We start from the raw sequence: 15,969 nt of genomic DNA, 5'->3' as shown, positions 1-15,969 counted from the left end.
AATATACATTGATATTGCTATTCATTAAAATACCTGAAGCTCTAATAATGTAGATCCTATGATGCATATCTACGGTACCGGGTAGAGTACTGGTCCCGGTGGTATCTGTACGGGGTACCACATTTAAAAAAATTCAAGGTATGAACACATCAATAAAAAACGATATTTTTTTTGTTTGTATAATGTAACATAGAGTACTAAGTTGTTCTAAGTTTTACCAATAAAGAAACCAAAATACATAAACAATATTATATAAATATACGAGAAAATTACAAATTTCACTCGAAACAAAATAATGAGAAAAAATGAAGTACCACGAGTACGGTACGTGTGCTTGTACTGGGTACTTATCTGGTACGAGTATCCACATCATTTTAGAAGTACCTATGCTTCAAAGCGTAGATCCTTAGCATTCATAGGTTTATTAATTTTGGGCACGTAGAATCAAGCACAACAGTGTCTTAAACTGTTTGTTATTTGCAAGATATCCCAAAGCCATGCCTAAAACTCCACTAATCCAAATGCAAATACTCTGTAAACTACTCTAGAAAAAACATGGATAGAAACAAATAAATTATGGAGACCTCATCTGATTACTAACCATGACAACCTAAAGAATCCAACTAACTAGATCAAAAGCCATACCTTATTGGTGCAATAGCTCGAGGGCTCTCTGTAATGTTGGTCTAAATCTATTAACATCAAGCTTTACATTTTGTTTGTCAAAATACACTGACCTAAAGGCTTCCCATCCCTGTTTTACTATTGATGAGGGATCCTTTATAATCATATGGTCTAACGGATATTGTTGTATAAGAGTGCTTTCTTCCAACTTTATTTTATATTCCAAGTACTTTATATTCATATCCTCTGAGGGCTTTGCGAAATCATTTGTGGCAAGCCAATCCACTTGCGTCCCACCATACGGCACAACTTGAATGAAAATTGCATTTTCAGGAAGGAAAAGTATGTTAGTAAGACCAGCACCATGAACACCCATTAGTACATCACAAGAGTTCACAACATTTGCAATACTCCACATGTTCTGCCCTGCTTCCATAACAATTACTTTGAAACCCAACCCTTTAGCCATTTTTGCTATTTGATTTATATTAGTGAAGGCTCTTGATCTTTTTCTTGAAAGAATCAGGAGCTTAGGCTTCTTAATTTGATTGTCAATATCTCTGATTTTGATTGCATTAACTCTCTTTAGTGAATACGAGTCTCTCAAAAAATCTCTGAAGTCTTTGATAGAATAGGAATACTTTTGGGGGTCAATGCTTAGCTCTTTATGATACCTTTTAAGCCCAACAATCACCTTAGGGAAGCAATGCACTTCATCATCTTTATCAATGTCCATAATCTCATACTTGGACAGCTTTTTAAGAAATGCTTGGTGTTTGGGAATCCACCATGGTATCTTATCAGTTATGATAAGCTGTACTTGTCCATTAAATTGTTTACAAGTCAAAAACAGTGGAATGATAATGTCACTGAATTCATGGAAGTGGTTTCCAGTGTATCCTGCAGTAGAGAATATTACTGCTGGAATACTGTGATTTTTTGTGCACTGTGGGACTTGGTTGCTAGCTTTAATCGACCATTTTCTTACACTACTCATTGCAAATGCATCAGTCTTCCGAGCATAAGGCCTTATAATCCATGACATGTTTTCAGCCAAGCTGTTTGTTTTCTGTGGCACAACATAAACAGAAGAGGAATTTCCATGCACTCGGATATCTCCTCGCGCTTGGCAATATTCTGTTCTTGCTTCTGAAACACATTGTGGTTGTTGCTCTTGTTCTACTTTTCTTGTTTCTAATTTTTCAATTGAAAAATAAAGAATGATCAAGCCTTGCATATAAAAGATCTTTGAGAATGTCATTCACTTTAAAAATAATTTTACCTTCAGCTTTTGTTGGAGAGATGCTGGTTTCATTGATGAGAGTCCTTGTTGCATTATCTTCAACTGCAAAACAAAAAAGTTTCTGTCAAAGTCATTAGCCTTCACTGTCTCCTTATGGTTTATACTCCTCCTAGTGTAGTAAGTAGCCTGCTCTGCTGATTTTAACTTTTTTGATGGAAATTAAGTAGGTTGAGGTGTTCATTTACTTAAACCACAAGTATATCTGATCTGAACTTGCTCTTACTAATATGAATTTGTTATTTACCTTTAGCTATTTCTGGAGAGATTCTTTTCGCATTATTAACAGGGTTCTTTGGTACAAGTCTTTCATCTGAAGAATGAGATATTTACATACATGGTTAATTTAATGGTTTACCTTAAATAAATTCTTTTAACCTTACTGAGATTCAGAAAATCTTACCTTCAATCATACGTTGAGAATTGCTAGTGCTTTCAACAAGTATTTCTGTTACAATGTCTTCAACAGTAGACCAAAGAATCATCACATAATCATATATTGTCAAAATCATTTGGCTCAAAAACTATATATTATTCTTACCACAAAAAGCTCTACTGTGTTAATCTTATTGAAATTCAGAATATAAATCTCTTAGGATCAGTTTATTTAAGCTTATCTATTAAAATAAGCAGTTGTGATACTGTTTGTGAAATTTTTTATGAAAATAACTTATTATGACATGTTTTCAAGCTATTCTCAACTTTTTTCCATAAATTGATAAACGTTTATGTTACAAGTGCTTAATTGAGTTGTACATCCAAAATGGAGTTATATATATGTTTTTCTTACCTTTGGCTATTTTTAGAGAGCCACCAGTGTCATTGACCATCAACATTTTGGTGTCAGCACCAATAGAGAGCTTCAGGTTCACTATGAAAAGAAAAGAAGTAAAGATTTACTTAAACTCATTTCACAAATGAAATTGGATTTTTCTGCACGTCATGCGAAATAACTATTTAAATGAAAAACAACATGCATGCTTGTACTACTCACACATAGGAAAATTTTAAGTACTCACAATCATGTGTAGGAACCAAGTAAGGCTTAAACACTGTGCAAAGGCTCAGAACTATGAGCAAGAAGCCAACAAATGCTCCATATCCCAACTTTTTCTGCTCATAACGACTAAAGCTTTTGGCAAATATTGTATTGTAAATCATTTTTATTTCATTAACCAAACAACCAACTACTCTATATCAGAATGCCATCTCACTAATGAAAGCCATTCTGATCAAAAGCTGATTAATGAATGACCATATATAAAATCTCTATAGGCCAAGCTAAGATTTTGAGACATACTTTTATATTTGTGACAAATGGAGGAAGGTGCACTTATTTGTCTATAAAATGCTGCTCCTCACGTAGTTGTTAGCTCTTGAATCATAAGGATTCTCCAAAACTAATAAAATAGGGAATGAAAATGACTCTGTAGTTGACTGTTGAGACATATATGGAAACTTTTTCAATGATTAATTAGTACATTTCTTGTTAGTTAATTGTAGTTTTTTCATATATGAAGCAAGAACCAACAGCTAGATTTGAAAAGTGTTATATTTTAACCAACTAAAGTTTGTTTAAAATGTTGATATATCAATCAATTATTGCAATTCTATTACCCTACTTGGTATTTGGTGACACAGTGAAAAATCTCACTAGCTTGTTACATCAACCAGCCTTTGCATGAATATAGCAACTTATTTAGTTAACTTGCTGAACAAAAAACCAAGGACAAATCAACAATCAAACTTTTAACCTTTTAATGAATTATAATATATGCTATAAAATATAAGATTTCTTTATAAAAAAAACTTATAATTAAAAGCAAAGGAATTGTCGGCAGGATGCTACTAGTCTAAGTCGTTTGGTAACAAAGAGTGAGACATTTTAACAAGAAGAATAATTTAGTTTCTAATTTTTAGTGGGGTGCATGATGAGGAATTAGAGTAATTGACATATTGGAATGGCTTTGTATTATATGTGTGATTTCTGCTTATGGAATACGTGTGCAAATATATTATCACAAAATCATTAAATGTTTGATTCTAGACACAAAAACAAGGTAGTTCCAAAAGTAAGCACTGTTTATGGATTTCTTGAAATGCAAACAACCTTATGTATGTCCCCTTTACCCTTTAGGTTGAGACATTTTGGTACCCTCTTAGTAATAATGAACTAAATCTCTTTCTCTCTTTCTGACACACATGCACGCACGTACAAATTCAAAATAATCTAAGGATTGATTGATTTACTCAACAAATCCTTGACCTTAAACTTTTGTGTATTGTCGTAAGTCAAGTACTCCCTCCGTCCCAAAATAAGTGTCACATTTACTTTTTAGGTTCATTGAATATTTAATGTATCTAGTCTGTATAGAGACCAGATACATTAAATATTCAATGAATCTAAAAAGTAAATGTGACACTTATTTTGGGACAGAGGGAGTATTAGGTAACAAATTGTGGGATTAGGATATATAATGCGTGCCCAACGTGTGCCTTGTGTCACTGTGTGCTATGCATGTTCCACTTTATATATGCACCAACTAATCACAAATTCAAATATAAATTAATTAATTTATATTTTGATATCAATAGAATTTCAGATTAAAAATATCAATAGATTGTATGTCCTAGTGCACACGGTGAGCAAATGTATCTTCTAACCTATTTATACGATGACTTTAAATGATCATGATTTTTTGAATTTTGACTTAGATCGAAAATTCACTCTTTAAAGATGAACAAGTGAGATGTTGCAAGCCAAATTCGCACCCTTACATCTAATCTCTCTACAAAATTATCAACTTAGCTGATTTAACGAGACTGATGCATAACTTAACACTTAAAAAACATCATTCTAATCTATAACTCAATGATAATTTTTTTAATTGAAATTTAACCAATTTTTATTAATGCTATTCATTCCGTAAAAGGAACTATATTCTAAGCTTCTAAAAGTCAGTTTTTTAAACTAGGAATATGACTAAAAATGTTAAGAATTTCATATGAAACCTCAACCATTTTTTAAAATTTTATTTTACAGAAGAACCTAACTAATTAGAATATTAGATAATAGAAAACTAAACAAGTCTTCTTCATGGAAAAAAGAAAAATATCAACCGACTCTAACTAAAAAATATCACGTGTTAAATAAAGCTCTATGATCTATTGGATGCCATTTGGTTGCTGTTGGCTTTTGTGACCCACACTAAAAAATTAAAGTTGACAAAATGTTAGAAATATAAAAAATAAAATAAAAACAAAATATTGTTTTTTATTTATAAAAAAAAGCTAGTTCTTTTCTTCAACCTTCTTAAACACAATGTAAGATAGAATTTTATTTACATACTATTGTTTATAGCACAAATGGTGCACCTTTATTTTTTATTTTTTAAACAAAAGAATTATATTGAAGAGACTAAAAGGGACACTCAATTCAAAAAGGCAAAAATTGATCAGACAAACATTAACCTACAGCTAATACACAATAACATGTTCTCAAACCAATCTAACAAAATAGAATGAAAAGAATCATTACATCTAATCTCAAACCAATTTTAAGTTCGAAGTTTAACTAAATAAACTAGATCCGATTCAATAAGTAAAAATTTTCTTTAAAAAGAATAACATTCCTAATTAACGACAAACTTCAAACAATTGAAAACCAAAATAACATTTTAAATTTTTTATTGATTCTTTCTAAAAACAAAATATCAAAACTTAAAAATTAATATAAAATTGATGGAGAAACAAGGAACTCTCTGAATCTAATCAGATAGAATAAAATAAGATGAGCAACATTTATTTCATGATGTAAACAAAAAGGACAAAATTTTGAGGGCCATTAACAACTCAGCAATTCTTAACCTCTAAACGAAATGAAAGCCTATTCAAAAGGAGTCTCCACACAAAAACTCGGATATTACTACAAATCTTAGCTTTCCAATAGATCTCATCAAGAATGCAAGAGCACTTGTCATAATTATTTCAAATAGACTGGTTAACTAATGTTACAGAAGTTGTTACAAAACCTTTCAATAGTTCAACAACTAACAAAGTTAGTTTTATTATTATTTTTTTTATAATCAAAGATGGCATTAAAAAAAAGCACAAGGGGTGCTAACCAACAAATACAAAAAAGAGAGTCAAAGACATCTCTCACAAAACACCCAACTACTAGATCCTAATACACAAATTCGGACTAACGCACCAAGCGACATAAAGAATGGATTCTCGCACCTTATAAAAGAAGAGAAACCATTCCCAAGCAACAAACTTAATCATTCCTACCGTGTCAAAATCCCTCAAAATAACACCATTAAAAACAATACCATTCCTACAATTCCAAACACCCCAACAAAAAGCCATTCCAAAGAGCCAACTAGTATCAACCATAAACTTGGACTTGCAAAACGACTCCAAAAGAAAAAGACGATTAAAGATATTAACCGGTAATAAGGCGGTATCAAATCCAAGCCAATCACAAAACTTAGTCCACCAAAGGAAGGTGACCGAGCAAGAAGCAAATAAATGATCTGAATCTTCCTCCTCCAACCCACAAAAAGGACACACAATTTCAATCGGAGTTGACAAAATCTCCCTCTTTGAGAAATTAACCTTCGTTGGAAGTTTATCAAGCAAAAGCCTCCAACCAAAAACTAAAACCTTACTAGGAATTTTGGTCTTCCAAAAATGGTCCAACGCCTTCACAAGAGAGCCTCCCAACCTTAGACCCCGAACTCGCCCTTCCAATAACATGTCATAAGCAACCTTCACCGGATACCCTGAAGAATTTTTCCACCAAATGAACAAATCGTCCAACCTAACCATAGGCGTAGTCCCACCTAATTCCCGAATAAGATCCTCCACATGCTCATCTTCGACTTCTTCTACAAAGTTATCGCAAAAATTAATGCGCTACTCCCAAACACCGGAGATCCAAAACCCGTTGTCATTCACCTTTGAACCAGAGGACTTAGCAAAACGGAAAAGAGAAGGAAACCGCTCACAAAGTGGAACCCCTCCCACCAACCACCTGTCTAACCGAAAATCAATAAGATCACCATTCTCAAGTTTGCAAATGATAGCTGAAGGAAACCAATTTTCCAGCGGACCACTCCCCCCGACCCAACCAAACATAATTCTTTCCACCAAAGAGACACCTTGTTTCTTTTATGAGTCACGATATTAGAAAGCATAACTCTCCTTATGTCACCGTACTTGCAAGAAAGAAAGTTAGTCCATAAATAATTTTTTTCACTCAAGATCCTCCACCTCCACTTACTAAGCATCACATCATTAAACATCCCACAATGTTTGACTCCTAAACCGCACTCCTTCTTAGGAAGACAAACCTTATCCTACCCAATCCAATTAACCTTTTTCTTATCCTCCGTACCTCCCCAAAGAAAACACCTTTGAATCTTGATAATCTCTTTAATAACCAATTTTGGAGCCTTAAAGAAAGAAAACATAAAGATTAGAATACTAGACGATACCGAATTTAAAAGCACCACCCTCCCACAATCGATAAGTGTCTAAATCTCAAAGATTCCAACATTTTCCGCAACTTCGACACCACCGGCCTCCACACTTCCCTCCTCCTATGATTGAACCCAACCGGAATCCCCAGGAAAGAGAAGGAATAAGATCCCACCATACAATTAAGGAAGGTTGAAGCCGCTTGAATAAAACACGGCTCCAATTTAAGCCCCACAAATCGGATTTTAGACAAATTAACTCTAAGACCGGAAACCAACTCAAATCCCCTTAGAATAGCCTTAGCGCTCCACATGTTATTCCACGACCCATCGCCAATCAAGAGCGTATCATGTGGGAATTGAAGGATCTCAAAATGCACATCATGACCAACTTTAAACCCAACATAATCACCCAAACTCGAAGCTCTATTCATCAACACCGTCAAGCCTTTCGCCACTAAAAGAAAAAGAAACAGAGAAAGCGGATCCCCTTGATGAAGACCACGAGAAACAACAAAGTCTTTAGTCGGACTCTCATTGACAAGAATCAACATAGAGCTATTAAAAACCAACGCTTCCATCCATCTCCTCCATCTTTCACCAAAACCCATCCTTCTCAATAAAAATCTCAAATAGTCCCAAGAAACACAATCGCACGCCTTCTCGAAATCAACTTTCACCATCATACAACTCTTTTTTTCTCTCTTTACCAAATTCAAGATCTCATTCACAATCAACACACCATTTAGCATATTCCTTCCCGCAACAAAGGTCGATTGACAATTCGAGACTAACTTACCTATCACCTTCTTCATTCTTTACGCTAACAACTTTGCCAAAATACGATACATGCTACCAATAAGACAAATTGGTCTAAAATCATCCAAATTATTAGGATTCTCTACCTTCGGAATTAGAGAAAGAAAAGAAGCCGTAACCGCTTTAGGAAGAATAGCACACTCGAAAAACTCATTAACAAAGTTCAAGATATCTTTCTTCAAAAATGGCCAACAAATCTTATAAAATCCCATATTAAAGCCATCAAGACCCGGACTTTTATCCCCGTCAGAATTCCAAATCACATCCCTCACTTCCTCTTCCAAGAAAGGCACCTCCAAACCCATGGAATCCTCCAAAGACAACTTTGCTAAATCCACCTCTTCTAACACCAGCCTTGAGAAAGAATTTCGGAAAATCTTCTTTCAAAATGACTACAAATCTCTTCCTTAACCAACGCCACATCCTACAACCAACCCGTAATCCCATTCAAACCTACAACCGAATTCCTCCTATTGCTATGTTTCACAACCTTGTGAAAGAAACGAGTATTGGAATCTCCTTCCTTAAGCCAAATAGATCTCGCTTTTTGGCAAAGAATGCTCTCCTTAGAATGAACCACCTCCCAAACTCTATTCGAAACCAAAGAATGATTGACGGCCAAAGCTTCAATGTCCACCAGATCATCACCAACCATAACAAAATCCAAAGCATTAAGATATTTAAAAGCCTATTCCTCTTGCAAATTTAAGAACCCAAAAACCTCCACATTCTAAGAGCGTAGTTTATTTCTAAGAACCTTCAACTTTTCCTTCAAAGTATAAATAGTCTTCCTACTATTCAGAACCGCAAGCCATGTCGTTTCAGCAAAGGGTAAGAACTCAGTATGTTTAGTCCAACAAGCGAAAAATTTGAATGGCTTTGGACTCCAATTATGACTGTTCCCCTTAAACTAAATAGGGCAATGATCAGAGTGCTCCCTATTCCTAATAAGCTGACTATCAATTTTTCATAAATCCAACAAAGCTTCCGAAATTAAGAACCGATCCAAACAACTTCTAGCCGCTCCATCGAGTCTGAACCAAGAAAATTCTCTTCCCACTGCCACCGCATTCAAAACCTTCAACTTATCAATGAAACCCCTAAATTCCTCCATATCCTTGAAATTAACAAACCTGGAACAACCCCGTCTCTCGTCCTCCGATTTAATAGCATTGAAGTCCCCTCCCACACACCGCACACTCTCCGGCAACCTCTCCTTAAACTCCACCAATTCCTTCCAAAACCTTCTCTTCTTTTGAAAGCAACAAGCCGCATAAACATTCACAATATAATCATTTAATCCCTTCCACAGAACATTCAGACCCAAAAATCCTTCCCCCACAAAGCTAAAATTCAGAACAAACATACCTTTACACCACATAGTGATCATACCACCAGACCTGCAAATCGAGTACTTGGAACACCACTCCACATCAGTACCTCCCCAAAGCTCGAACACCCACTTGTCGTCAAGATTCTGTATCTTAGTTTCTTGAATAAGGCAAAAATTGAACATCTTTTCTTGATTAATTGGCTAAACCTCTTCTGCTTCAAGAGACAGCCACACCCCCTTAAGTTATATGAAATAACATTCATAAGGAAACAGATGAAGGAACAACCTACTGAGAAAGGGAAATACCATATCTAATTTCCAACTCTTTGATCGCATCGACATAAACCCCACTGCTTTCTCCTCCAACAATACCATATGCCGTCGTCTTCGACCACAACTTCACCGCCACCTCCTCAGAGAAACTCTCCGTGAATCTTCCATTTTCCTTTACCAAGCACGAATCTGAGATGTCTTCAGCCGAATTCTTCGTTCTTTAACAAAGTTAGTTGAGTTCTATTGTTTACCGTTAGATGACTGGACGAGTTTATTAGATCTTAACAGAGTAACCATTTACTCATGCCTCTCTTGTGTAACTGTAAAAACTTGTACATAAACTTGTACTAATGCATCTGAGGAGCTCAATGATTGAATGAATGAAGATAAAAATTCACTGCTAAACTCTCATACTACGACATAATACTTATCGATTGATTTTCAATTCGATTATAGTATTAATAGTTAGTTTCGATCATCATTGCTGCTGAAGTATGCCTTAAAACCTTTGAGTGATGAAGAGAAAGAAAATATGTTTCAAGATTTCCAAATATCAGGAAGTCGAAAAGCAACAAGAAGTCCGATTTGGCGGTTCACGAATTTCGGGTTTGACCGGTTCGGTTTGCAGATCCATTATTTAATGTTAGAATGTTGGATACATATAAATTTAAAAATAGTCTAAATTAATATAAAATATATTATAAGATATTTATAATATTTTATTCTAATAATTTTTGGTTGTATTTTGGCTTTGTTTGTTGGATTTTAATTGTTATAAATATGTATCTCTCATGGTTAGTACAATGTGACAATTTCAGAGTTTTAGAGTAAAAGGGAGAAATAAGAATTTAGGATCAAAGGGAGGTAAAGGATAAGATGGTGAACTTAACTTATTTATTCATCATGGTGAACTACAAAAAATTACCATTGATTTAATAATAAATAAATTCAATGGTTATGATTGATTATAGGTGATCTATTCTTCAAGTAATAGATAAAGAAACAAATTTTTGTATTTATATCCTAACATATATTTTTAACTAGATCACAATATTTATCGTAATTATAAATTAAACCCAAATATTGATCACAAATTACAAATTAGACCCCAAATTTATCACAAATTACTAATTAGACCTAATATTTAATACTAATTATAATAATATTTTATTAATTAAAAATTATATATATAAACACAGCTACATAATTTGGAAATTCAATTCTTGAATTGAAAGCATCACAAATTACTGACTAACAAACATGACAAAAGCAAATTCCATGTGAAAAACTTCTATGATTCCAATTTTCTTCAAAAAAGGATAGTTATTACATAATTTGAATATTCGGTATATAAATGGACTTAATGACAATCATTAATTGGCCTTGTACAAATATTGCAAAAGAGAACTTTGAAGGCCATTGTCCATTTTGCAATTGTATGACCAAATGAAATTTCAAAAGAGGGCGGAGTTAATGAAATATCTAAAGTCATATTGCAAGTTGACCTTTCCATTCCTCATATATACTATCAATTTTACTTGGAAATTCGTCTTGTTTAAATAAGGTTGCTTGCTTCAATCTAGATCAAAGACCACCTGAAGTAGTGCCTTACGTACTCTACTTATATTGGAAAGTGATGATGGAACTAGTACAATCACATAGGTAATGGCTTAAATAGATGCTGTAGAGGCTCTCTTGGAGGCAGGCACCTTAAGGATAAAAGTCGCGAACTAGGATAGCATCTATGAAGGGAGGCGAACTCGTAAAACTACTTAAAAATCACCACCACATCCTCTCTAATGAGAAGCTAGAACCTCTTAAAAAAGAATAGTTAAAACAATCAAGTCCCAGCCCTTTATTCCCATCACAAGAGGCCAATGCCCTGTCATTCTTAGAAAGCAATAAATAATATGGAATAAAAGCACTCGCCTCCGCGAACAGGGATCAAAAGCTAATCCCATCCAACCGAAGGAGATCTTCTAGAGATTTCTTAAACTGATTAGATAAGAAATTAACTAGCTTCTAGAGGATCTTACACTACTATAAAAAGTACCTTTTGTAACGCCATCAAATTTTATTTTTATCACAGTCAAATGATCCACCGTGGTAGAATCTATTCAATTAGACACTTTGCTTTTGTTTTTATTTTAAGCCCACTTTTTACCACGGTTAGAAATTTCAACGGTGGTAAAAACTGGTGCATGGTCATGAGTTTGAATCTTGCTCTTGTTGTTTTTCTACTTCTGCAATTTTTATATTTTATCAAAAGACATACAACAATGGTTGTTTAATATAACCGTTGTTGTATGTAGCGCATTGTCATGAGATCTTGCTGTTGTTGTTGTTGTTCTACTGCTGCATTTTTTTATATTTTATTAAAAGACGTACAACGATTATTTAATACAAACGTTGTTGTATGTAGCGCGCTTATTGATTTTTATCACCGTCCTTAAACAAATCTTGGTTGTCCATTTAGTGATTATCAACACTCAAGACACTACTATTAATGATTCGCGTGAGACCTAAAACTTAGACGAACTTCTAACTTAGACTAACTTCATCTTCTACCTCTAAACGTCATCTTTCATTTACGAAACTCTATTTCTCCACTAAACCAAAGTCGAAAATATCATTTCTTCCATAAACAAAACTCGTAAACATCTTTTCTTTTATTAACAAATTTCAGAACTCCATCTTCTCTTCTTCAACTTGAATGAGTCAAGGAAATTATGGATTCAAGTTAGCAATGTTAGTTGATGTTGTTCTTGTTGTTATTATTGTTATTTTTTATTGTTCTTATTATTGTTGTTGTTGTTGTTGTTGTTCTTCTTCTTCTTCTTCTTCTTCTTCTTGTTGTTGTTGTTGTTGTTATTCTTGTTGTTCTTGTTATTGTTATTGTTCTACTGCTGCATTTTTTTTAATTTTATTAAAAGACATACAACAACAGTTGTTTAGTATAACAATAATGCAAACAACCCCCTCAACCCAAATATCACTCACCTTATGAGTAGGAATTACATTCCTCCTAGTCATACTCTTCACACAAGCATGAAAGAAACCATAATTTTCATCACTCTCTTTAAGCCACTTGGCTTTAGACCTTTGGAACTATTGAGAGTCTCTAATTCCCGGTAAGGACCACAGATCCCTAATAACCTCAATATGCCCCCAATCTAATCACTAGACAAGGCACCTATATCAACTCTAGAATCTAGAGAACTCACCTCATCTCTCAAGGAGTCAATTTGGGAGTCAAGATTCCTGAAGATATTTTAATCCAAAATTTCACCATCCTTTAAGATTTTCGAGTTTCTCTTTTATGACAAAAGCTTTCCAACCATAAAATATGAAGTTATTCCAACAAGAGTGAACTAAGTCTGCAAAGTCACCATGAGCTAGCCCATGATCTTTGAATCTAAACGATTTATGCTCCAATTATTGATTGGAATACTTAAGGGTGATGAGAGACATCTCTAAGCAAGGACCACTGGAAAACCACACCCCATAAATTCTACCAATTATCGGACAAAAAGTTCCTATCTAACCTACTAACAACTATGCCATTAGACTAAAACCAAATAAACTTCATTCCTAATAGCGGTAGATAAACCAACTCCATTTGAAAAATAAAATTATTGAAAGCGTTACACACTACTTTACTAGCATTAAGGGTACAAACAGAATTAAAATCTCCATACTAGCATTAATAGACAAATTGATTATGACCGTATATATAACAAGACTTCCTGAGATGCATCTACGAAAGACTTCCTGAGATGCATCTACAGAAGCATTTGATGTTACATTCGCGCTAGACTCTTCTCCTCCCTCATTCTTCACTTTTCGTTTCAAACTCTCAATCTATCTCAACATAAAAAATTAGACTTCCACCAAAATTCGTTGTTTTCTCTCGAGTTCGACTTTGGACATCAACATCAACAATCAACACATTCCAACATCTTCAAAACTCAACTTAATCGATAAGTTTTCGAGTTATTTTCGAGTTTTCCTGTAATAGAGTTAGAATTGAATTTTTAGATGTAGAAATGATTTGATAGTTTTAGAAACATAGTTTACAGACAATGTAGGTATTTTTGGATGTGTAAAACGGACGATCAAACCATCGAAATAAGGTTTTTAACCCTCTAGAACACTGACAGACGCCATTGTTGTGTTTTAGAGGTTTCAGAACCTTCCGTAGATGCATCTACAGAAGAAATGAAACGTTAGGTCATTCCGTAGATGCACCTATGGAAGAAACCTAATATTTTGAAAAGTAGGTACTTCCGTAGATGCATCTACGGAAGATTTCCGTATGTGTATCTACGAAGGTTAATTTGTTTTTTTTCCTTTTCTAGTTATAACTAAATTTTATCTCACTCAATTTTATTTGTAATACAACACAAATATTATGGTCGACCATCCAAACCGCATTATATCTGGGGGGACTGCACAAATGCCTCAGTGCGACGTGGGTAGATGCAGGTAGTGTCACAGGTTACAAATGGAGCTGTCGTTCCTACAGATGTACTTACTACACCTGTTCCAGCAGAGGGGCCTTCTCCATATGTTCCAGTTGAGAAGTCTTCCAAAACTACTATTTCATCACGGAGACCTCAGGATGATGGTGAGGGTTCCTCACAAACGCCCTCCACCCGCAAACGTCTCCGGGGAATTTCTTCTACTCTTGTGCCTGTGCCAATGAAGGTCGATACAGGATCTTCGATGCCACCTCCTGAGCTGCACGATGATGATGAGGTTCCGGAGCTTGTCTGGTACCTGGGAGGTCCTGTAGATGCATCCCTGTTGACAGAGTATGCAGATCATTTAGCTAGGCATATCTGGGACGGGGAGGTAAATTTTCTTTTGTTATTACTTATTACTTTTTTTCTCCAGTTTCTGATTAATTGTTTCTAATTTTGCTTATTATTAATAGTGTTTTTTTGGAAAATCTTAAGATAGGGATCCCCAGAAGTTCTATAACCATGGCCGGAAGATTGCCGCTCTAGTGCAGCCTGACGAGCCATAGTTGCAGGATGTCCTCGCATCTTCTATGTTGAGGGACCTATGTCAGGTCGGGTTCTAGACGATACATAATGGGATGTCAGTTGCATTTGTAAAGAGGTGGCATCTAGAGACTTCGTCATTTCATCTTCCTCACGGTGAGATTACTATCACTCTTGACAACGTAGCATGCCTCTTGCATTTACCTATCAATGGTACCCTCCTTGGTCACGGTACGCTGACGAAGGAGAAAGCGATGGAGATTCTGATTGAGGAGCTCAGGGCTGATCCTGATGACGCGCTTCAGGAGGTGGAGAGGACTTGCGTGGCGCACATGCAGTTTTCCTTCTTGTAGTAGAGATATGATGCCGAGCTTCTTGTGGCACATGAAGCTGCTGGTGACCCGGTAGAGGTGGAGATACACAGAGAGCGGGTGCTGAGATGTTACTTCCTATACTTGTTAGGAACCCAGCTGTTCATGGACAAGAGCTCGTCGTACACAGACGTCGTTTACCTGAGGTACTTATCGGACACCGCACATGTCCATGAGTACAACTGGGGAACGACTACGCTGGTGTAGAACTATCATAGACTCAGAGAGGGATGCATGTGAAAGGCAAGGATTTTGGCTGGAAGCTGTACCCTCTTAGTGGTAACAATCTTATATCATTCCACTTTTTCTCAAAGTTTATTATATATTTGTGATAATATGTTTGATCCTCGCTGCTTTTTTCAGAGTATCATTAAGGTGGCAGAGGAGTCATTTTTGTACTGTAGAAATTGTGTCAGGACAGGTGGGGCACTTGACGGTAGGGTAGCCAACAGACAATATGGTGGACGCAGAGGCGGAGGCGGGGCCAAAGGCAGTGGAGAGGCGCATGATGATGTCCTACACACACAGTAGTGATGCCTGTGATTTTTTTAATATCTGTATTTTGATTTCATTTATGTAAGTTACTTTGATTATGTATTCGACTATTTATGTATTTGACATTATGGCCGACAATTTATACGATGTATTTTTTTGGTGTACTATTTACTATTGTCTTTAAATTGCATTACTTTAATTTACTATAATTTGATTTTTCATAAATGTTATAAAAATTGAGTTTTTAAGTGAAATGCATAGGATTTGA

The 15,969-nt window shown here is 35.1% G+C and overlaps 3 protein-coding genes across 3 annotated transcripts; all 3 read right to left on the bottom strand.

The window, feature by feature from the left end:
* Positions 1-235: 235 nt before the first annotated feature.
* On the bottom strand, positions 236-3,274 carry LOC131603990 (alpha-1,3-arabinosyltransferase XAT3-like). Its single transcript, XM_058876474.1, has 6 exons — positions 2,944-3,274; positions 2,715-2,795; positions 2,328-2,384; positions 2,172-2,237; positions 1,907-1,969; positions 236-1,818 (listed from the first exon to the last, which is right to left on the bottom strand). The coding sequence occupies exons 1-6, from the start codon at positions 3,083-3,085 to the stop codon at positions 647-649; spliced, it is 1,581 nt and encodes a 526-aa protein (XP_058732457.1). The 5' UTR covers positions 3,086-3,274; the 3' UTR covers positions 236-646.
* A 2,826-nt stretch (positions 3,275-6,100) lies between these two features.
* On the bottom strand, positions 6,101-7,063 carry LOC131606034 (uncharacterized). The gene is made up of 2 exons (XM_058878321.1): positions 6,856-7,063; positions 6,101-6,813 (listed from the first exon to the last, which is right to left on the bottom strand). The coding sequence occupies exons 1-2, from the start codon at positions 7,061-7,063 to the stop codon at positions 6,101-6,103; spliced, it is 921 nt and encodes a 306-aa protein (XP_058734304.1).
* Positions 7,064-7,427: 364 nt separating this feature from the next.
* Positions 7,428-8,878, bottom strand: LOC131606033 (uncharacterized). Its single transcript, XM_058878320.1, has 4 exons — positions 8,659-8,878; positions 8,310-8,566; positions 8,204-8,256; positions 7,428-8,016 (listed from the first exon to the last, which is right to left on the bottom strand). The coding sequence occupies exons 1-4, from the start codon at positions 8,876-8,878 to the stop codon at positions 7,428-7,430; spliced, it is 1,119 nt and encodes a 372-aa protein (XP_058734303.1).
* Positions 8,879-15,969: the final 7,091 nt, after the last annotated feature.

This window comes from Vicia villosa, linkage group LG5, assembly GCF_029867415.1.
Source record: "Vicia villosa cultivar HV-30 ecotype Madison, WI linkage group LG5, Vvil1.0, whole genome shotgun sequence".
Classification (NCBI taxonomy): domain Eukaryota; kingdom Viridiplantae; phylum Streptophyta; class Magnoliopsida; order Fabales; family Fabaceae; genus Vicia; species Vicia villosa.
This window is presented reverse-complemented; position numbering and strand designations above follow the sequence as displayed.